At 47.4% G+C, this 21875-nt stretch overlaps 1 protein-coding gene across 6 annotated transcripts in view; it reads left to right on the top strand.

Annotated features, from left to right (window-relative positions):
- The first annotated feature begins 4068 nt into the window (after positions 1-4068).
- The window catches only part of LOC102446612 (uncharacterized), a 234792-nt gene continuing 216985 nt past the window's right edge, over positions 4069-21875 (top strand). For all 6 annotated transcript variants that reach the window (XM_075899317.1, XM_075899316.1, XM_075899315.1 and 3 more), the window contains exons 1-3: positions 4069-4257; positions 13771-13821; positions 16230-16390. In XM_075899317.1, coding sequence (XP_075755432.1) covers positions 4158-4257; positions 13771-13821; positions 16230-16390 — 312 coding nt within the window. In that variant the 5' untranslated portion in view covers positions 4069-4157. The remainder of the gene's footprint in view (positions 4258-13770; positions 13822-16229; positions 16391-21875) is intronic.

Raw genomic sequence — 21875 nt, 5'->3', positions numbered from 1 at the left:
GCAAGAACTCGCGGCCAGTGTAGACAGGCAGCAAGTTTTTGCGCAAGAGCACCTGCTTTTGCGCAAAATCTTGCCAATGTAGACACAGCCAAAAGGTATATACATTTTGTATCAATAAATATGTAGATTTTTTCAATTGCGTGAATAATGATATCTTTATGAAAAATCTGAAACTTACAAAGTATCTGAAATTTTCACAGAAGCCTGTTCTATTTGATTAACCATGGTCTATACTTGTTTTTATTTCAACAAAAGTTATGTATCATAGCCAAAATTTAAAAGCACCTTAAATTTATATTCAAATTAAAAATTATGTAAAATTAATTTTAAAATTATGTAATATGAGCAAATAATGTTACACATTAAATTATTGTAATATTATAAAATATACCTAAACATAATCTATAATAATAAACAACTATGAGTTTGCGACAAAGTAAATTTTCTTTGGTGGCCCTAGGGTTGCCAGGTGTCCGGTATTGGTGCCACCTAAAATGTTTTGTTTTTTTTTGTTCGACAAACCATCAGTTTTCATTTGTGTGGCCCTCAGTAGGCTTCGAGTTTGACATGCCTGGGTTAGAGATACATAGTCAATAACACTACTTTTGCCCTGCTCCACTTCACTTACCTTAATTACCTGCTTAATTTCAGGGGATGTACTCTCGTGCTTAAGGTGTGCTTTGGTGGCTCTGGACATTGCTGCTATATGTGACATCAACATACATGAAACTAACTTTTTTAAATATTAGCTTAAGTTGGCATTCCTGATGTGTTGTAAATTATTTCTTCCATGTGAGGGTTGGCGGAACAAAATGAATCCAACAAATAAATACTGTGGTGTAAATTGTTGATATTGGGCCATGTAGGTTTTAGGAAAGTCAAGCTAGCACACAAAAGTTCTCTCTCGTCCTAATTTGGACATCATTCCACTCACAAAAGTCCCAATGACTTTTGTGGAAGACTTGCCATGGTATTCAGTAACAGCATAGATGAAATGTAGTAAATAGATTTTTCCATATAAACACTATGAAGCCAGACTATTGTGGAGAATTGGCAACATCATTATTTGGAAAAAGGAGAAATTGTTCTAGTAAAACAAGTTTGCTGCAAATCAAGTTTGCTGCTAACACAAACACACACCTCCTTGCTTCTGCTGCCTCTAATGGCTTCTGAATGCAGTTTAATTGCAGAACTAATTGACTACTAAATAACTTACTACAAACTTTTTCACTGACTCCAAATGAATTGGTATCCTATAGTGTGCAATGGGTTGTACTTTCAAAAACTCATTGCAGATTTGGAAAAAACAGTATACTAGACCACTAAAATGGAATTTCTGAAGTGGTTTCACAGCCAAACTAATGTTTTAAAACATGACTTCGGAAGATCAAATTGGTCTCTCTCACATAACATTTGGTATTGATTATAGGAAATCCAAGCTGGTCCAAGCTGGAGAATTTGGATCTAGATTCAGTTCATCTTTAATTATGGCTGATACTGTCTAGCTGATCTGAATTGTTATCCCTATACCAGGGATGGGCAAAAGGGCTTCCAGGGCCTAGGGACGGGGTGTGTGTGGTGCTTAGAGTCAACCCTGGCAGTAGACTTTAAGCGCTGGGAGCTGGAAGGCAGGGAGCAAGAGATTTTGTGCTCTCCCCCTTTCCCCCCACACCCAGGCCAATCAGGGGCCTGCGCTCTGCTTGCAGGGAGGAGACTTTGTGTGCTCTCCTCACCCCCAAGCCCTGATTGGCCTGGGGGGTGGGAGGAGTGCGAGAAGTCTCTTCCTGCTCTGCAAGGTGTAGCCAGACAGACTCTCCCCACCCTCCCACCCCCATCTCATCCATCTTATTTGCCTCTCTGAGGTTCCTGAAGCATACAGGACAGAGAAGGAGCAATAAAATCAGCATAGTCTATGCTGGCTCATCTGATCCTGAGAAGCTGAAAACATAGATATGAGGAGAGAGTGATTAAGGCAATAAGCTGGCCTCGAGGCGGCAAGAACTGCCCAGGCTGGCACCCATGTTGATTCGAACACACACAATCCCTGGGAGAGGAATTTCCCACTGAGAAAAGAATCCCCAGTACTTCCAATTTAGTTATCTCTCTTACAAGTGTAAATTAAGTTCACAACTCCCTTGTAAGAACTGGTCTCACAAAAGACAGACCAGCACCATTTGGCATCATAGATAAGAAAGAGAAATACGTGACCCCACGGGTATAAAAATAGGTCCAGCAGCAGACTCACTTTTGATTGTCAATCTACCCTCTACCTGCTGGTCGGGTTAGGTGTTTGACCTCCCGAGGTTCTATGGGGACGCCCACCTCGTATTTTCGTCTTTCCTAGGAATTGAGGGACCGGCCCTGGCCTGACACGCTGGAGTGGAGAGGCACAGAAGGGGGTAAAAATTGTACCTGGATGTGGTCCTCTGTCTTAAGTGTACACAGACTTAGAGCTCTTTAAAGGTTAAGCTGTTACTTGGTACTATTATTTCTGTTTTTCCTATGTTTATCTTCTTTGTAACCATTTTTAAGATCTATATTTTGCTAGCAGTTAAGAAATAGAACAATAGCCATTGCAACCATATGATTTATAAGCTTCCTCAATAAACCTGTAACTGTTTAAGCTTTAACCTGACTCCTTCAGTTGCTGTAACAGAACCAGGCACAATTTAAAAGAACTTTAGCTGGTCTTAAGGGACAGATATAGGGAGAGCTTGGGTGTTTGGATTTGTGTCACTCCCAGGTGGCAGGTCTGTTGGGGCACTTCTCAGTCTCCCCCAGGCTGCCAGCTGTGAAGGAATCACAGATTCTAGCAGCTAAAATCTGATGTGTAATAAGCTCTTCCTGCAAACTTATTGGGGCGCTCGTTAACCTCTTCCAGGTTGCCCGCTGCAAGCGACCCCGGTCTCAGCAGTTGAAGTCTCGGGTGTATAGCACACACACACACCACTCACTGCCCTGACCATTGGCTGACACAAGGGGCTCGGCACTTAGTCAACTGCCAGCTGCTGCTCAGTTGGCGGGTGACTCTAAGCACAGCCCTCCTTTGCAGGGTGGGGCAGACTTCATGTGCTCCCCACCACCTCCAGGCCCTGATTGACATGCGGGCAGAAGATGGAGCGTGCAAAGTCGGGGCTTTTTTGGGGAAAACAGTATCTAGATTGGCCACGGACGCTTTTCTGCAAAAAGTGCTATTGCGGAAAAGCATCCTGCCAATCTAGACATGCTTTTCCTAAAATGCTTTTAACAGAAAACTTTTCCGTTAAAAGCATTTTCAGAAAATCATGCCAGTGTAGACGTAGCCGTAGTGTAGACATAGCCCTAGACACCCATCCCTGGTGCTCTTCTGGCTGAGGCAGGCAGCCTTCCAGTTGTTTATAATTGTGCCTTGGTTTGCAGGGCTGAACCCCAGAGGTCCTTTCCAGCTCTCCTTTCTTGAGGACAGGTACTGCAAAGATTGCTGTGTGCCAGGCAGAGCAAGGGAAAGAGCCTGTGTGGAGAAGTGGGAGCTGTGGAAATAAAGCAAACGGAAGGCAGCTGCTGCAGGGGAAGGCGTTAGACCAGGGAACACTGGAAGTCATGTCTTAAAACCCTGCAGCTATCACCAGGGCTCTTTTTTACATGCCTGTCTGTGTGGTTTTAAGCGAACATTCAGTCACCTGAGGAATGGCACTTCCGCCGAGAGGATGTTGCTGCCCTGGGTGAGCATGGAGGGAGAAAACCTCAGTTGTTTGCTTCGCTCTCCCCCTACCACGGACACACCTTCCTTGCAGCCCCAAACCCTGTGCCCATTTCCCCATGCTGTGCTGGAATGGATCACTGTTCTGTCATCTGCATGGCTGCCCTGGGTTGGTCAGGTTGTCGCACCTCTTTCGATGCTGAGTACTTCAGCTTCCTCTGCCGAGGGGTGACTTTTCCATAGGTTAGAAATGGTCCTTGCTTGGGTACCTTGAGTCTAAAACATTATCAGAGAACTCAGAGTGGCTGACATGTTCCCTTACGCTTCCCCACCCCCTCCCTCCCATACACACACCACCCCCCTCTCCCCTTTCAGCCCCTCCCCTGGCTGGAAGAGGGGAGTTAAACTAAGTCAGCTCCTGCTTTGTGAAGAAAGTTTTCTTTCACTGCCTGGCTCAGGGCTGCCTCTGAGAGGACTGATGTGGGTTTGTTATTGCTGGGCTAAGGAGGCACTTTGGATGGTCATGGGCCTGCATTCAGTCATTTTATTCTGTGCGGTTGTCGCAGGAGTGCCTAGGAGTAAGTAGAAGAAAATATTGTTTCCTCTGCTAAAATCGCAGCTTGCTCTCTCTCCAATATACAATGTTTCTGCAGAGCAATGATCTCACTTGCAAAGCATCTGGGAGAGTGTGAATTATGTCAGGACTTGCAGCTTTTGTAGGAACGCTTTCTTGTAGTAACTTTGTCTTGGCTTTCTGTACATCAGTTCTGTATGCTGGCCTGCCTGGGTGGTGCTTTTGCAGGTGGGAGGGTTTCTTGCATGTTAAAAAGCACAGTGTTGCTGTATCTTCCTTCAGCATTAGCTGGGGAAGCCCAGGAAAATAAGACTGCTGTAGTGAGTGTATATGCACTCATTACAGAATAAGTGGAGGCTGTAAAAGGCCGCATTAGTTTAGTATTCAAAAACTCCAGTATCTTGAAAATGAAGGGTTCTTAAACTAGCCAAATAAATGAAGGAAACTAACAATTTTGCCCATTTTAGACCAAAAAAGGTCCGGAGACATGCTGTTTCCTAAATCTAAAGCAAAAAGGTAGGAAATTAAAATAAAATAAATTCACAGAATTCTATATTTATCAGCTCCCAATCAGGGACTTAAATTAAGTGGCCAGATTTTCCAAAGGGCTCAAGCATTCCGTTTGCTTAGTTGAGTGCTGAGCATTTTTGAGAATCAGGAGGTATCATTTAGGTGCCCACAGTGTTCTGGGAGCTCTTTGAAAATCTGGCCCCAAACACAAGTGCTGAACATTCTTGAAAATCTGGCCCTCTATGATTAAGGTGAATTGTGTATGGTGTTTATTTCTAAGCTCTTGCGAAGGAAATTGCTGATTTATAACATTTAAAGGCAATTAACTTGATGATGAATCTTTCTATGCTTCTAGCTGACCTTTTCAAGAAAGAAGAAACCATTTTAATTATCTGAGGCACTTCTAGGCCCAAACTTGGTTATTTAGATCTGCAAGGCTGTAATTTTTCTTTTTGTGTATGCTAAATTTCTAATGGGATTGTGAGAAAATGAAGCAGAATATTTATATTTCTTTCCAAATGCAGTGCAGTTAGAATTCTATTGTTTATTCTATGGTAAATCTATATACACAAATAATATAGATTTAGCAAGATTTTGTAGTCCTAAAATGATATTACGAGGTGTGGTCAGTTAGACAGACAAATAACCATTCCAGAAATCTTCTTGCTTTCTATTTACTAATGGTTAGATAAAGTTTATTTAAAACAACAACCACCAGCTTATTTTCATTTTGCTCTTTTTGTTCAAGTCTGTATTTCCATAAGGGAGTTCAGTTTCTGCAAAGAAGCAACAGAATCTTGTATGGGAGAAAAAGAAATTATTGGCAAATGTACTTTGCTAGAAATATAATTTTACTCTTGAGAATTAAGATCTCATTCTACTTTAAGAATGATTTAAAAATGTTTTTTTTTTAAACAGTGAAATCACCCCACCCCACCACTATCAAAATCTAATGAAGAAAAGGTGGAAAATGTGGTTTCAATAAAATAATCTGAATGATGTTTTTAAATGTGCTAGCTTGTCAAAAGCATTTCTGTAAGGAAGATGGAACAGATGAAATATATTGCCTTGGGTACTAGCAACAGCTAGTAAAGATAGAGGTATTGTTAACTGTTGTCTTCTGTAGGAATAATTGATCTATGGGGCTCGGAGGACCTTGATTTATTAGCATAGATTTGTGGAAGAGGTGTAAATATTGCTGCTGGTCTTAATACTGAGAAGAATTATCTTAAGCAAAACTTTTTGTTTATTATAGCAAGCTAATGTTCGGTGGTTTTCAAAGAGGTTTAGTCGTAAAAGTTTAATTATAAAATCACCTTCTTTTCTGTCAAGGCATCTGGAAGTGTCATAAACAATAGTGAATCTAGTCACCAGTCTGATTTTGACAGTTTCAGTGAGGGACCTTTTCAAAGGCCTTCTGGAAATCTAAGTACATAGATAGCAGGTAATTAAATAGTTGAGTAACCACATGAATCCTTAGCAGACTATCCTATGGTTCCCAGGGATGGGGCAAGTAGCCAGCATGCTCTGGTTCCACTCCTGGGGAGCCCCCTGCCACCTTGCACTGCAACCTCTGTAGGAGGACGCTGCATTGAAGAAGCCCTTAGTCCACTCCAGAGCCCGGCCCACCTCCCTACCTTCAGGAGGTCCCTTATTCTGCCTTCCTAATACCAGAGCCAGCTCAATCCTTGGGGGTGTAGTCTATGTTGGCTGTTCACCTGCTCCCACGGTGGGCAGGGGTGCTGCCATGGGACTAGAGTTCACCACCCTGTGTTCCCAAGAGGGGTGCCCTATCCCCCTAAGCCACTTCAGAATCCATGCCCCCCACCCCACCCCTGAGGATCCTTTATCCTAATACAGAAGCAAGCTCCATCTCTGGGGCAGCCTGTGTTGGATTGAGCCCATCACCCTGTGCTCCCGAGGCTGATGCTGTATCCCAAAAGTTCACTGCATATCCCACTCCATCTCCCTACCTTCCTAATATGGGAGCCAACTCCATCCTTGTAGCAGCCCGTGATGGCTGTCTGGTTGCTCTCAGGGTGGGTGGAGGGCAGGACAGGGCAGGACTAGTGCTGCCTCGGAGGAGGGTGGGATGGACTTGAGCCCACCACCCTGAGCTCTTCAGGTGAATGCCCTAGCCCCTAGGCCACTGCAGAACCAAGCCCACCTCCCTACCTTCCTAATACAGGAGCCAGCTCCATCCCTGGAGCATCCTGTGTTGTCTCTCTGGCTACTCCCAGCGGAGTGCTACCCTGCATTCCACAGGCAAGTGCCCTATCCCCTAGGCCAGTGTTTCTCAACCTTTAAAATAATGTATTCCTTAAAAAACAAGTACCCCCAATGCAACCACCCCTACCCTAGAGCAAGGCACTCCCAGCCCCTCCACTCTAACCCAATGCTCCTTCCCTCCCCCAGAGCCAGGCACTGGATGTATGGTAACCCTACCTTTGAAGCGCCCGCTCCTGCTGCCCGGGCCTGTCTCGGTGGCTTGTCAGAAGGGAGAAAGTGGCTCACGAGTGTCGGGCTCGCCGCACTCCCTCCCCAGCCTGGCGCCCCCCTAACATGATGCCTGGGGGCAGCTCCCCCCTCCCCACTACATCACTGATGCAGGGGGGTCCTCCGGAGCAAAAATTAATGTGCCACTTCACCATCTTCTAGCTCCTCTCCGCAGTGCCACAAGGAAGGGGTGATGGGGATGCATTGTACTGAGCTGCTGGCGAGGGTGGGGGTAATGTGCGTCTCCAGGTTCAACCACCCTCCCCCCTGGAGCACTCCAGGGATGCTGCTGGAGAGGAAACGAACTAGGAGAGGTGGCCGTGGAAGTGATTTTTTTTCTCCCTGCCCAAACCCACCCACCAACTTGGAACTGCCCTGGGTCTCACTGAAGCTGCCACCACCCGCTTTCCTGCCCAGCGTTGGGGCTCGTGCTCAGAGCGGCTGTTAACATCCAGATGCATGGTTCTGAAAGTTCAATTTGACAGGCACATGCAGCCATCCCTTCCCCAATCCCCTTTGCAGGACAAAATCCCAGACATTTTTTGCCAAATTTCACTTGTGTTGACGTAACCCCCTGACTTCTCTCATGTACCCCAAGGGTATGCGTACCACTGGTTGAGAAATGCTGCCCTAGGCCAGTCCAGAATCCACCCCACTTCCCTACCTTCAGGGTGTCCCCTCCCATGGTCCAAACCCCTTGGCCCAAGACCACAGCCTGTACCCCAACTCTCTACCCCAGCATGGTGAAAGTGAATGAGATTTGGGGAGGAAGGGGGAATGGAGTGAGCAGGGTGAAGCCTTGGAGAAGGGGTGGAGCCTCAGAGAAGCGGGGGAGGGAAGCCAGGCAAGAGTATTTGGGTTTTGAGGTAGATCTTGCATTGCACTTAAACTGAAAAAGTGATCTTGTGGTTAAAAAGGTTGGAGACCTCTGGACTAGACTTACTGGTTAATCATATAGTCAACTACTTGTTTACATCCCTACTGTATTCATTAGATCCCCCTTGTCCACATGCTTGTTGTCCCCCTCAAAGAATTCTAGTAGATTAGTAAGGCATGATTTGCCTTTATAGAAACCATATTGGCTTTCCCCCAACAAATTATGTTCATATGTGTTTGACAATTCTCTTCTTTACTATAGTTTCAGTCTATTTGCCCAGAACTGAAATTAGACTTACTGGTCTGTAATTGCCAAGATCACCTCTGCAGTCCTTTTTGAAGATTGGTTTCCCATTAGCTATCTTCCAGTCATTAGGTACAGAAGCTGATTTAAAGGACAGGTGACAAACCACAGTTAGTAGTTCTGCAAGTTCATATTTGAGTTCTTTCAGAACTCTTGGGTGAATGTCATCTGGTTCTGGTGACTTGTTAATTTTAGTTTAGTTTATCAATTTGCTGCAGAAGCTCCTCTGACAACTCTATCTGGGACAATTTCTCAGATTTGTCACCTAAAAAAGAATGGCTCGGATTTGGGAATCCCCTAAATATCTTCACGCATGAAGACTGATGCAAAGAATATATTTAGTTTCTCCACAATGACCTCATCATCTTTGAGTGCTCCTTTAGCATCTCAATAGTCCAGTGGCCCCACTGGTTGTTCATTAGGCTTCCTGCTTCTGATGTACTTAAAATTTTGCTTTTACTTCTTGAATTTTTGGCTAGCTGTTCTTCAAATTCCTTTTGGCCTTTTTGATTATATTTTTAACATAGTGTATGCTCCTTATTTCCCTCACTAAAATTTAACTTCCACTTTTTAAATGATGCCTTTTTATCTCTCACTGCTTGTTTTACATTGTTGTTAAACCATGGGGGGGGGGGGGGGGGCACTTCTTTGATTTGCTTACTGTGTTTTTTACTTTAGGTGTACATTTAAGTTGAGCTTTTATTTTGGTGTCCTTGAAAAGTTTCCATACAGCTTGCAGGGATTTTTCTTTTTGCATTGAATCTTCTAATTTCTGTTTAACTAACCTCTTCCTTTTGAAATGATATATCACAGTATTGGACTGTTGTGTAGTGTTTTTCCCACCATAGGGATGTTAAATGTAATTATATTATGATCACTATTTCCAAGAGGTCCAGCTTGGGCAGGTGCTGTATTTTCTAGTCCACTCAAGAACCCATCCCACCTCCCACCCTCTTTTGGGGTGGTCCCTTGTCCTGTGTCTGGTTGCTCCCAGGGTGTGCAGGGGGACTTGGGGCTTGAACACCCTATTTCCTAAGCCACTGCACAACCCACCTCACTGCCTTACCTTCAGCAGGTCCCTTATCCTGCCTTCCTAATACAGGAGCCAGGCTCATCCCCCAGGCAGCCTGTGTTAGCAGCCCAGCCATTGCCTGAGTGGGTGGAGAGGGGTGGGATTGAGCCCACCCGCCCTGTGCTCCAGAGGCTGGTGCCCATCCCCAAGTTCTCTGGAGATGCCACTGCACCTCCCTACCTTCAAGCCACCCCCTCCGCCCAGCCTGGGAGTGACCAGACACAGGATAAGGGACCCTCTGACAGCAGTAAGGTGGTATAGCCTCTGGAGTGGACTAGGGGACAGGGAAGTTGCATAGGGAGTACAGAGTGGTGGGTTCAAGTCCTATCCATCCTCAGAGCAGCTAGATAGTTGCCCCAGCTATAGAGCAGCAGAACCAAGGTAGCCCCACCCCCACAAGCAGCTAGAATGTATAGTAATGGCTCCATGTGCTATCCCACAGGCACTGAGCCTGCAACCTCCACGGGCCACAGTTCTCCCTCACTGATCAATGAGAGCTCTAGGGGTGGTAGCTGCTGGCAAGAACAACATGTGGAGAACCCCTGCTCTAACCCTCTCGAGGGGCTACAGGGACATGCCAGCCACCTCTAGGAGCACAACTAACCACAGGGATAATTACTCCAGACATAATAAGTTAGGTACATTAGTACTCAAAGAATTAAATTTAGGCATAAGAGAGAAATGAAAGTTATGCAATGCACAGACCAGTCAAACGCTAAAAACAACCCACTTTGCAAGCAGTAAAGTAGTAACAACTCCCATGTATGTGCTGGGTCAGGAGAGGGAAGGACAGTTGTGTTTGTGAGAGTGACAGACACATTGTGTAAGAGTGACAGAGATCTGCATTGCCATGCTCCCTCCACCCCTTCTCTCTGTGTGGAGATGGGGTACAGGATTTGGGGGAGGGAGGATACCCTGATATCAGCACACATACACCCCTTCTCCCTCACACACCCTGCACAGCAAGCAGGAGGCTTCCAAGGAGCAGCATGACAGTGGGGGAGGGGCAACTAAAGTGCCAGCACTTGAGAGCTTCCTGGCCAAACCAGTCAGGATCCCCTGTCAGAGACTCAAAGATCTACCGGTAGATCCTGAACTACTGGTTGGTGACCACTGGGCTAATGCATGTATCCAAAATATTAATAACTGTGAAATATGTAAAATAAAATAAAATGTAAGACCAGGACATTTCCAGGGAACAAATTAGCAATGTTAAATATCAGTTAATTGACTAGTTGATTAACCTTATGAATTCTTATCAGTTACTTGACTATTCTGCAGTCCCCAGGAGTGGGGCTGCCATCCAGTGTGTTCCAGCCCCCTCCTGAGGAACCCCCTGACACTCAGTTTAAAAACCAGCTCCCCTCATGGACTGGCTGCCTGTTGCCCTGCAGCCTCTGACACAAAGGCAGCAGTGCAGGGTGGCAGCAGCCACTGTCCGGAGCAGCTGAGCTCACAGACCTGGCACAAGCAAGAACTGAACTGGGATGCCTGCCCGCGTGGCTCCTAGTACACTTTAAATGAAGAGCTGCAGTGGGGGGTAGGTCCTGGACCCAAGGTATGACTGAGCTGGGCTGCTGGCCAGCCTACTAAAAAAAATTGCTGGTGGGGACTGGGGGGAACGCGTGTAGTTTATAGCATTAACCTATAACCCTTTGCTTATCGTTAATTGACTACACTATTACATCCTTAAAACAAATAGAAGGCATTTATTCAGATACAGTTAGAATGAGGCTTGTCAGAACTTATAAAGGAGAATTTTCTTTCATCCTTCTAACCACAGCAATTAGTCTCTCGTTCAAGAAGTAAAAATCAAGCTAATCAAAAAAAATGATGGTAAAGCTCTTGGGTTTTTCTTGGCTTATGGATGAGAAACAGGAAACATGATAGTAATCTCATGTATTTGCTTGGGTTTTCACAGTGTTTATCCTCTTTAGAGCAGGAGAAGAAGGAAGAAAGGGAATTCATGAGTGTTCATGTGCACAAAGTTAATGATGGTTTAACATGAGCAAATGGATCAAAACCACCACTGTGCATCTGAATGCCCCTGAATGAACTTTAGGCCCACATGAGCACTTTGACTCCTATCTCTATAAGCAGCAGCATCTCAATTAGGGGTGGGCAATAATTTTTGATTGGGGGCCACTCCAAGGTTTTGGAAAGTGGTCAAGGGCCACACTAAGGGACAGAGGTTGGGTGCAGAAGGGAGCTCAGGATTCAGAAGCGGGCATGGGGTCGGAGAGGGAGTTTGGGTGAAGTAAGGGGTTGTGACCTGGGGCAGGGTGTTAGGAAGTGGGAGGGGCTGAGGTGCCAGAGGCAGGCTGTGGCCAGGAGTCACTTACCTTAGGTGGCTCCCAGCCAGCAATCCAACAGGGTTCCTGAGGCAGGGTCCCTCCTGCAACAGCCCCAGCCACATAGGTTCCCTCCATGTGCTGCTCAGGGCCATGAGTCCCTGGGGATTAAGGGAATTTGTGTGCTCCCCTGCCTCCACGCCAATCATCACAGCTGGGAGTAGGGGCTGAGAGCAGGGGAGTACACAAATTCTCTTGCCTCCTCCCAGGGTTGCAAGGCAGGTAGAGGGAACTGTCAACAATTTGAACAGCTGGCAGCTTCTTCTATGTGCCATGTGCCCCTGGCAGACGAGGGGAAGGAGACTTCGTACACTCCACTGTCCTCAGGCCACTCAGGGGTTAGGGGCAGAGGAGTTCACAAAGTCTCTCACTTTACCCCCTGCCAGGGCATCCATGGGCTGGATCTGTTTCATGGGTCATATTGTGACCACCCCTACCCTAGCTCTTACTTTGCATAAATCTCAACTTTGCTGCGCAGCCCTGCACGCAGTACAGAGGAGACAAAACTCTCTTGTAATGCATACAATGGTGGTTCTTTTCTTGAAGCTGCCAGACGCAGACTGTGTCTTTAGTTCTCCATCTCCCAGAATAATTCAGCAGAACCTGTGCTGCTGGGGCTCACATCCTGGCCTGAACTAAGCAGTCATGGAAAGGCCTTCAGTTCAGACTCCATTATGTGACCCATTTTATTCACGCATTAAGGTCTGAGGATTGTAAGCTAATATTTTCTATTGTGACATTTAGAAAAAGATGGTGCTCAAATGGTGGAGCTTTTACTCTTTGTCAGAGAAGACTGCAAAATGACTGTGTGGTAACAAGTCTCTTGCTGTATAGGGTGTTTTCCCCTAATAAAATCGTTGTGGTAAATTCTATTAGAGGACTTTGCCATGTGTATATCGCAGTGTTATTGTAAGGCCATATCTACACTAGGAAATTATTTTGAAATAGCTACATTCAGAATAACTCCTGAAATAACAAAACCGAAATAACATGTCCCCAATACGGGGGAGCCTTAAAATTTGTACGAGGCAGGCTCTATTATTGTGGACATGCTACCTCGACTTACAGCTCCAGGAAGCACTGGGGAGTAAATACTTCAAATTACTCTGGGGTAGCATTGCCAGATGGTTGAAACAAAAATACCGACCCTCCCCCCCAAAAAAAACACCAGGAAAAATTCTGTTGAAGGAGGAAAAAAAGGGGGGGGGGGAGAGACCAAAGTTGTTGAGAGAGAAAGAGAGAGAGAGAGAAAAGGACTCCAAGGACTTATTAAGCCAAAAAAAAAAAATTAAAATAAAACAGCATGTCCCCTTTAACAGTGAGTGCAGGGATAGGAACGGGAGAAGCATTGCTTCCCCTAGGTCTTTTGGCTGGCAGCCATTTTGTGCCAGGAGCCTTGGGGAACTAGGTAAGCATGGGGGCTGGGGTCACTGGGGGCTGGGAGCTGAGTGTTTGTAGGGTTGCCAGGTGCCCAGCATTTTCACTGCCTGGCCAGGGAAAAATTCAGAAAATACCAGACATCTTAGGTATCCGGTATTCTCTGAATTTTTTTTACCAGACAGGAGCTGAAAATACCGGACTGTCCGGGTGAATACCAGACACCTGGCAACCCTACTCTGGGGAGTAGTTATTTCAAAATAGCAGCAGCATAGTGTCTACATTATTTTGAAATGAAATAATCATTATTCGCTGAGGAAAGCTGGAGTATAGATTTCAAAATAAGTCCTGTTATTTTGAAATAATGGGCTTGGTAGTGTGGACGTTCCGCTTATTATTTCTAAATAGGGGGGTTATTTTGAAATAACTCCCTACTGTAGACCAGGGCAAAATAGTTAGGGTGACAGTCATTGAAGCTGCATGTGGGTTTCTTTGTGCCTTTCTACAATTACTTCTGATTTGTTGTTGCAGGATCCAAGGAGAATTTAGGCCCAGAAACTGCCTGTATGACTGACTGTGCTGGTGAGTAAGGCCAAACTGGTATTTAGAGCAGATTTATAGTCACACCACACGACTCTGCTCTTTGTAACATGCTGGACTTTTCAGTGAGCATTGGTTCACTGGAAGGATGATAGTAATAGCTGAGCTGGGATTTACTGATATTGAGTTAATTTATATTAACTGCCTAGCATTGCTGAATATTATGTTGCCCCAAGTTGCTGTACATTAGACTCAGCTCACACAAACATGAAAGCTAGCCTATGGTGTGCTACAACAGATGTAATGCAAAATCCTGCCCTGTGCTGAGTCTTTCCACATCCCACCATTACCTGCACAGTATCAAGCTAGGAGAAAGGCCTAGCACTCCCTCCACAGCACCTTGTTGTTGCTCCTGTTGGTGTGCCACAGATTCAAAGTTTGGTTGGCTGCTTGTACATATGTCTCAGTAAGGCTGGCAGCAGGCACTTGAGTGCACATGGCTCCATTACAGAACAACAATAGGAGACTCATCAGAGAGCACTCTGATCCCATGTCCTGCACAGCCACCACTGGTGTGCTCCAATCCAATCTCCCAGTTGCTAACACAAACCTCTTGTTTTTAAAGGGCTCTCAATCCTCCACTGAGCCTGCAGGTGGAGCAAATGATAAGTAAGCAGGGAAATGTAGCCATCTTTCCTCAGCAGCCACTTGGCCTGATGCAAGAGAGAATGCTTTAATCAAACTCTCCTGCTTCTATGTTGGTCGTCTCATTACTAAGATATAATGCCACAAATTTGTGTTCTTTTAGGAGTTTGACCACTGTTACTGTCTTACCGTGGCATGCTTTGGCCACCAGAACTCAAGCTCTCAGAAGGGTCACAGCTTTGATCCTCCAAACCTTAAGCATAGTTTACAATAATCTGTACTAAAGGAGAATCTTTTTAGACTCTAGCAGTATAGCGTCTATGACATACATTAGCATTTTTTACTTTTTTCAGTAGAGGCAGCACACCATATATGAACTAACCAATTAATTTCAATTAAGTGGCAGTTTTAAATTACACATCTTTTATGGGATTGTAGTGGAAGAAGCAATATTTTCCAGTTGCGTGTGTGCAACAGAAGATAATTACATGGGTTGATATCCAAGTCATGCAATCAGATCACAGTTTTCATTAAAGCCCCATTGTCATTTAAATTGAATCATTCATCAAGTACCTGTAAAATAGATGAAGACATTTTGCAAGCAGCAAGATTCCATGTTTCCAAGATAGAGCAAACATATTAATCCTGGCATAGGCATATTAATCCATATTAATCCTGGCATAGCCATAAGTGCTTTAACAAGGTGTGCTGGGGGTGCTGCTGCACTCCCCTCGCTTGAAGTGGTTTCCCTCATATGCAAGATTTGCAATTTGGTTCAATGGCTCTCAACACCCTCACTGTACACGTTTTTCTAGCCCTGCCCTGCCATCACCGTTTGCTGTTTGCTTTTTTCATTGTTTTGCCTGCTATTCTTTCTCTCTGAAATCAAGGGTAGCATTTTACATTACACATAACTTATATATCAGTAAAACACAGCTTTGTTGAAATCGTGAATTCTGCCAAAATTTTGCTCAGAAGAAAATTAGGTAAAAAAAAATTCTGACAATGTTGAAATGAAATGGCTAGGGGTTTGGTTTTTTTTGTTTAAATTGGCTTTTTGTTTCAAAAGTGAGTATTAAGCATCTGTGAATAACAAAAGCTTTATTGCTCAATTGTCAGTGTATAGACAAAACATTAGTGAGGACAACTACCTATGCTGATGGGAGAGCTTCTCCCATCACTGTAAGTATTTTGCCTCCCCAAGCCCTACTCTACACCAGTGTTTCTCAACCAGTGGTGCGAGTACACTCGGGGGTACTCGAGAGAAGTCTGGGGGGGTACGTCGTCACAACCGAAATGTGGAAAACTGAATTTTTGTTTTAAGTTTTACAACGCTTTATTATTTTCGTACTTTTTACACCCAAAAATGTCATCACCCGCCCGGCTAAGATTAACTTGTTTAAGCAAATGTGTTGCAACGATAGAACAGTTTGTGTGTGTCTGAAAACTGTAGGTACTGGGGGTACTTTTTTTTTAAAGGGGTACTTCATAAAGAAAAGGTGGTCTAGGTGGTCTCATGTCACTGTCATCAAAAATAGCCTGCTTGGGTGGTGGGAAACACTACAGGGCTTTGGATGTTATGGGCCACATTGAGGCTGAGCCCTAAATGAGTGTGCTGGAGGAAGGAAGCCAAAACTTTCCCCTTTGCCCTCCATGCAGGAGCTCCTGGGGGGTCTTCATACTCCTGAAAATCTGACCACTTCCATTATGGGCCTAAAAGGGAGCAGGTGCCAAAATGGCCTAAATCTACCATTGCTGATAAAATATAGACATGCACACCGCATTTTTGTTTGTTTGTTTCCTAGAACACAATGAGCTGAATTTCTCCACGGGATCCAGATACAGCTACAGGTATTCAACAGCTACCAATACGTTCCTGCAGGGAAGCATCTACAAAAGGAGTGGCATAGCTCTGGAAGGTAAAGTGATCATTGAAGCCCTAGGAAAGTGCCACATGTTCTTAAAGGTGAGTTCAAAAGTGCCTCAAGGACTGCAGTTAATGAACATGGGATAGTGCCCCTCCATCGAGTGACTCACTGCACCATATGAAATACTTGGTCTATCTGAAAGTATACAGATCCCTAGGACTCATAATTAGAGCTGCAAAATTGCATGGATGAGATACAGCTTTAGATTGCGGCAAAGAACTGCAAAGGCTAAATTACATAAATCACTCCCTTCCCTGAGCAAAGCTGTTGTTTTATGGTTTTTGCATGAGGTGATGAGGAGGAGACAAAGCATATGCCCTTGACAGAAACAAAGGGGATGTTTAATCACTTTCCAATCTGTATCTGCAATTGAAAAATAGCAATGGGTATATTTTTAGATAAACTTAAAAAAACAACAAATGGTCTGGTAGCACTTTACAGACTAACAAAACATGTAGATGGTATTATGATTTGAAGCTTATATTGTTAGAGAGAGCTTTGCAAGGTCTGGAATCTACTGGGATTAAGGCATGTCCAGCACAGTATACTGTTCACAGGGCCACATAATGTTCCCATTGAACTCATTGGTTAACTGCCATGGACTTAAGTGGAGCAGCTCAAGGACTCAGATTGGACATTTTATCCAGGCCAAATTTGCCCAGCAGAGGGAGCATGGAGAAATTCCCTGCATCATCCCTGGCTTCCTTTCAAAGTCAGAGTTAATTCATAGATTCTGTGAACAAAGACCCACAGAGGCTCTACAGGTGAGACTGTAGGTTAGGGGAAGGCCCACACTTTGACATGTGTATGACCTGGGTTTTAGTCATGATCCCTGTACACATGCCTTTGCTCAGATTATGTCTACTCACTTAAGTTCTTGTTTTACACTGTCCCAGGGTAACAAGAGCCCCTAGGTCCTTGTGGGTGTGATTTGGGGGGAGATTGTATATGCAGGAACTGGAATGATATTAGCTGACTTCATAGGCATGCGCAGCACATTTCATTAGGGTGTGCACACGAAGAATTTTTTAAAAATGTACTTTGACCCCCTTAGCCATGCCCCTGACCCCTGTTAACCACGCCCCGACCCCCATTGGCCACACCCCAAATCCCATTGGCCACACCTCTAGAGGTAACACTCTCGGGGCAAGATGGACACGTGACCAGAGTAAAAGGTATCATGTGACCCCCCTCTAAGGACTTTGCCCACTATCCTCCTACCAATAGGAATTAGTTTGGCCCCCACCAAACCCCCCTTATGCAACTATCCTGCAGTTGCATTAACTCAATGTGTGTGACATTAACTCGGGGGCAGAGAGGCTGGGGGAAGTGTTCCCTCTAAGAGTTTCCTCCCATGAGCAGATTGAATTTTGTGTTGTACACCAGTACTGAGTTCATATGGCTTGTTTGGATGTGCCACTGTTATTAATAAATATCTTATAAATTGCTACCTTTTCCTTCTGCTGCCAAATCTCCCCTTGCTCCATCAGCTCCCCTCGTGCCTGCTGCCCCCCAAGCCCTCACCCTCTTCTGCTCTCCTGACTCCTGCCCTTCTCACTGCCCTCAGCCTTCCTGAGACCTGCCCCACTCCCCCAGCCCTTCTCTCCCCCCTGTTCCCACTCTGATCATGAGAGTTACCCCTCCTCATCCCCTCTCCTAACACCTCCCTCTACACACCTGCCCTGCCTCTCTCCTTGGGTGTGGGTCCCTCCCCTGCAGGTGTCTGCCCTTCTGCTTCACCCCCAGAATCCCCTGGCACCTGCAACTTCCCTTAGCCCTGCACCCTCCTGGTGCCCCCCTTCCCTCACTGCTCCTGCCCCCTTTGCCCTCTTTTTCCCTGATGCCCATCCCATCACCACCCTCTGCCCCCATTCCCCTCATGCCCCTGTAGCCATACACGTCTTGCTCCATCCCTGCCTTCTTCATGCCCACCCCTTCTTTCAAGCCTTCTCCCAGCACCTCCCTCTCCCCCTTTAGCACCCAGTGCCCTTCCCCTCTCCTCTCCCAGCATCACCCTGTCCCCCCCCCCCGCCACTGACACCTTCCTTCCTGCCCTTTTCCTCATTGTCTCCACTTGGCCCCCTGGCATTTGTCTCTCCTTCACCCTGTTCCTTGGTGCTTTCCCCTTTCTTCTCCTGACCTGCCCCCCTCCCCTGAGCACAGGCCTCTTCCTCTCCGACCCCTGCCTGTTTTCCCCTTCTCCCTTTCCTTTTCCCTTACCTTAGGCTAAGCTGGCTTCTGCCTTCCAGCTTTCCGGGCTAGAGTCACAGCTAGCCCAAACTACAGGCCGGCCGGGCTCTAGCCTGGGGTGCCTCACTTTAAGGGGCACCACGCAGTGCTGCCGGGCCGGGCGGGGTCAAGAACGAGGCCCTGGGTGCAGAAGGGGCGCTGCGCAGTGCAGCCAGGCTGTGCCAGGTGGGGGCACCCCCAGGTGCAGAGGGGGGGCTGTGCAGTGCTGCTGGGATGGACGGGGACGGGGCCAGAGGGCAGAAGGGGTGCCACGCGTTGCTGTCGGGCTGGGGCCAGGGCTGGGGTTGGGGCTGCGGCCCCAGTGGCAGAAGGGGCACTGCGCGGTGCTGCCGGGCCAGGGCCGACGCTGGGGCTGGAACCCCAACCCCAGGCGCAGAAGGGGTGCCGGGCCGGGTGGGGCTCGGGGCGAAAAAATGGCTCGGGCTGGCATCTTTGGTCCGGCCCCAGCTGCTTCCGCTGCGCACGTGCGCTCTCTTCTCCAAAGTGCCCTGTAGATGTTCACGGGGAAAGTGACGGGCTATGGTACCCCGTCTCAAATCCTCCTCCTCCTCCTCCAGCAGCTGCTAGCCAGCCTGAGACATTAGGGTGTGCCTGGGCACGCCCGGCACACCCTCTGCGCATGCTTATGGCTGACTTTATGGCACACTAGTAGTTTTCACTACCCCAGACATTGGAAGAAGGCACAAAAATGGAAAGTGTAAGTTTATTAACATGTCTAATGAAAGAAATGGGGACTGAACAGTTCCTTACAAAATTACCATCAGGGACTGGTCCAGGGCCATTCTCAAGAAGACTCCAAGGCTACGTCTACACTTCATGATTATTTTGGAGTAAGCTGTTCTGGAAGAAATACTCCGAATTAGCTTATTTTGAAATAGCACGTCTACATGCCAAATGCCCATAGAAACAGTGCTGAGCTATTTTGAAATAGAGCGTCCACTCTCATTGGATTCTGAGCTGCATTTAAAGCCACCCAGGAGCACTTCAGGCAGGGCATCAGAACAGCACTCACTTCCCATGGCTGAGGCTAAGGCTATTTGAGGCTCTTGCTTAAAGGGACCCCCCTCCCCACCCTGTACAGCTGTGTGTCAGGCTCTTCTCTTTTGCTTACCTCCTTGAGGGACAGCAAAACCCATTCCTTTGCCTGCGAGCCGGAGCTGACTCAGGGCAGTCAATGGCTATTACATCTAATACTGCGCCTCATGCAGCAGTTTCTGGAGTCTGCCTCCCAGGGCCTGCAGGAACCCAACCCCCTGCTCATCTTGGAGACCCTCATCACTTCTCTACAGGCATGGCTCATGCTGCTGGATCTCGCCCACTGTCCCCTGCGCACCGTGAACCACCACTTCTGGGGTCTGGACACCAGTTCCAACTGGTGGTACCTGCTTGTCATGGAGTGGTGGGGCGACCAGCAGTGGCTCCAGAATTTCCGGATGAGCAAGGACTCATCTCTGGAGCTGTGTGAGTGGCTCGACTCTGCCCTCAGGCAATGGGACAGTCACATGAGACCCGCCTTCCCCCTCCAGAAGCAGGTCACCATTGCTCTCTAGAAGCTCACCATGCTGGACAGCTGCCGATCCATTGGGAACTAGTTCATCGTGGGGAGATCAACGATTAGGGCCCTGTTCATGCAGGTATGGTGCTCTTTTCCCAGGAGGGTGGTGGACTGCTGGAATGGGGTTCCCTAAGGAAAGTGGGAGTTGGTGATGATGGTGATGGAAGCCCCCTCCCTGGGAGGTTTTTCAATGCTGCCCTCACAAAGCCCTGCCGGGGGATGGGGTAAGTGGGGAGTTGCTCCTGCTGGAGGGAGAGGGGGGCTTGGGGACCTCCCAAGGGCTCTGGCAATCCTGTGATTCTCTGTCTCCTTCTGCAGGTGGTGAGGACCATCAACACCATCCTGCTGCCCAGGGACATCAACCTTGGTGATGTGGATGCCATCATCACCAGCTTTGCCAACATGGGCATCCCCAACTGTGGGGAGGGGGCGTTATTGACAGCACCCATATCCCCAAATCCCCATCCAGGCTCCTAACTCCCGGGCATCTACATACACCAACTAGAAGGGCTACTTCTTGATGGTCCTGCTGGCCATCACGGACCACCACAGCCAGTTCACAGACACCTACATGGGATGATCAGGGAAAGCGCACAATGCCCACATCTTCTGTACCTTGCCCCCTCCCCTGCAGAGACAATAAACCACACTTTTTGTTTTGGAAAAAATAAGCTCTTTGCTTTTTTTATTTGGGATCAAAGTAACTGGGGAGGGACTGGTTAAAGAACCACGGAGGGGGGAGAAGAGGAGGGGAGGAGAGGCTTAGGGCTGAGGTTGGGAGTGGCACCTGGCTCTGGTGATCCCATCATCATGGGTGCAGGGGCCTCGGTGGCCGTGGGTAAGAGGGTTGGGGGAGAAACGGAAGGAGCAGGAGCAGGCAGCATGCTGACGATCAAGGACTGAACTGCTGTGCACCAGGTATGGCCCTGCTCCAGCATTAGCTATGGCGAGACACCTGGCAGGAGGATGTCTTCCTGCAGTTTCGGGTCCAGGATCTGCTCCAGGGATCGGAGTGTTGCGAGGTGCTCCCACTGGAACTTGTCCCTGGGTCTCCTGAGCTGGCAGGTCCCTCAGGCTTGGGATGCTGCTATGGGTGGTGTCAACTGCCCCTCTGTCGCAGCTAGTCTGGCTGTGGAGAATAGAGACACAGTCAGTCATCCCTGGAGACACTGTGCCTAAAGCCTAGCACTCATCTCTGAGGTGAGACCTAATGGTGCCGGTTGAGACAAAGGCAATGTGCCTGGAGCAAGGGCATGTGTGACCTAGCCAGTGGGCCCTTTCCTGCAGGGGCCCAAATGTCCAACCGGGGAGCTTCACTACCCCCACGTCCCAAGGACAAGTAGGCATGTGCAGGCAGGAGGGGGCCATGGGGCAGCTGGGCTTCCCTCTGTGCCACGCACATGCTGGGTCCAGAAGAGGCGGCGTCCCTCAGGAAGTTGCCTGCTGGGGGAGAGGGAGGCAGGGTGTTGAGGGGAAGTGTGTGAGAGCAGCAGACACTCCTGCACCTCGCTGTGCTGTCCCCGGAGTGAATGCTGCCCTGAGAGTGTGGGCATGTCCATGTGCCATGTGCAGCACTGTTGAGTGTGTGTGTGGCTCCATGTTCCCAGCCTCCTTCTTGTGCCGGGAGGGTGTCCCACCCTGGTGTCGGGAGAGTGGCAGGCCTCTCCAGACACCCTGTGGCCAATAGCACAAGAGTCCTTTGTTGCAGCCTCGTGAGG

The sequence above is a fragment of the Pelodiscus sinensis genome, chromosome 16 (assembly GCF_049634645.1).
Source record: "Pelodiscus sinensis isolate JC-2024 chromosome 16, ASM4963464v1, whole genome shotgun sequence".
Classification (NCBI taxonomy): domain Eukaryota; kingdom Metazoa; phylum Chordata; order Testudines; family Trionychidae; genus Pelodiscus; species Pelodiscus sinensis.
The sequence above is the reverse complement of the archived record's forward strand: the minus strand, read 5'-3'. Positions and strand labels throughout refer to the sequence as shown.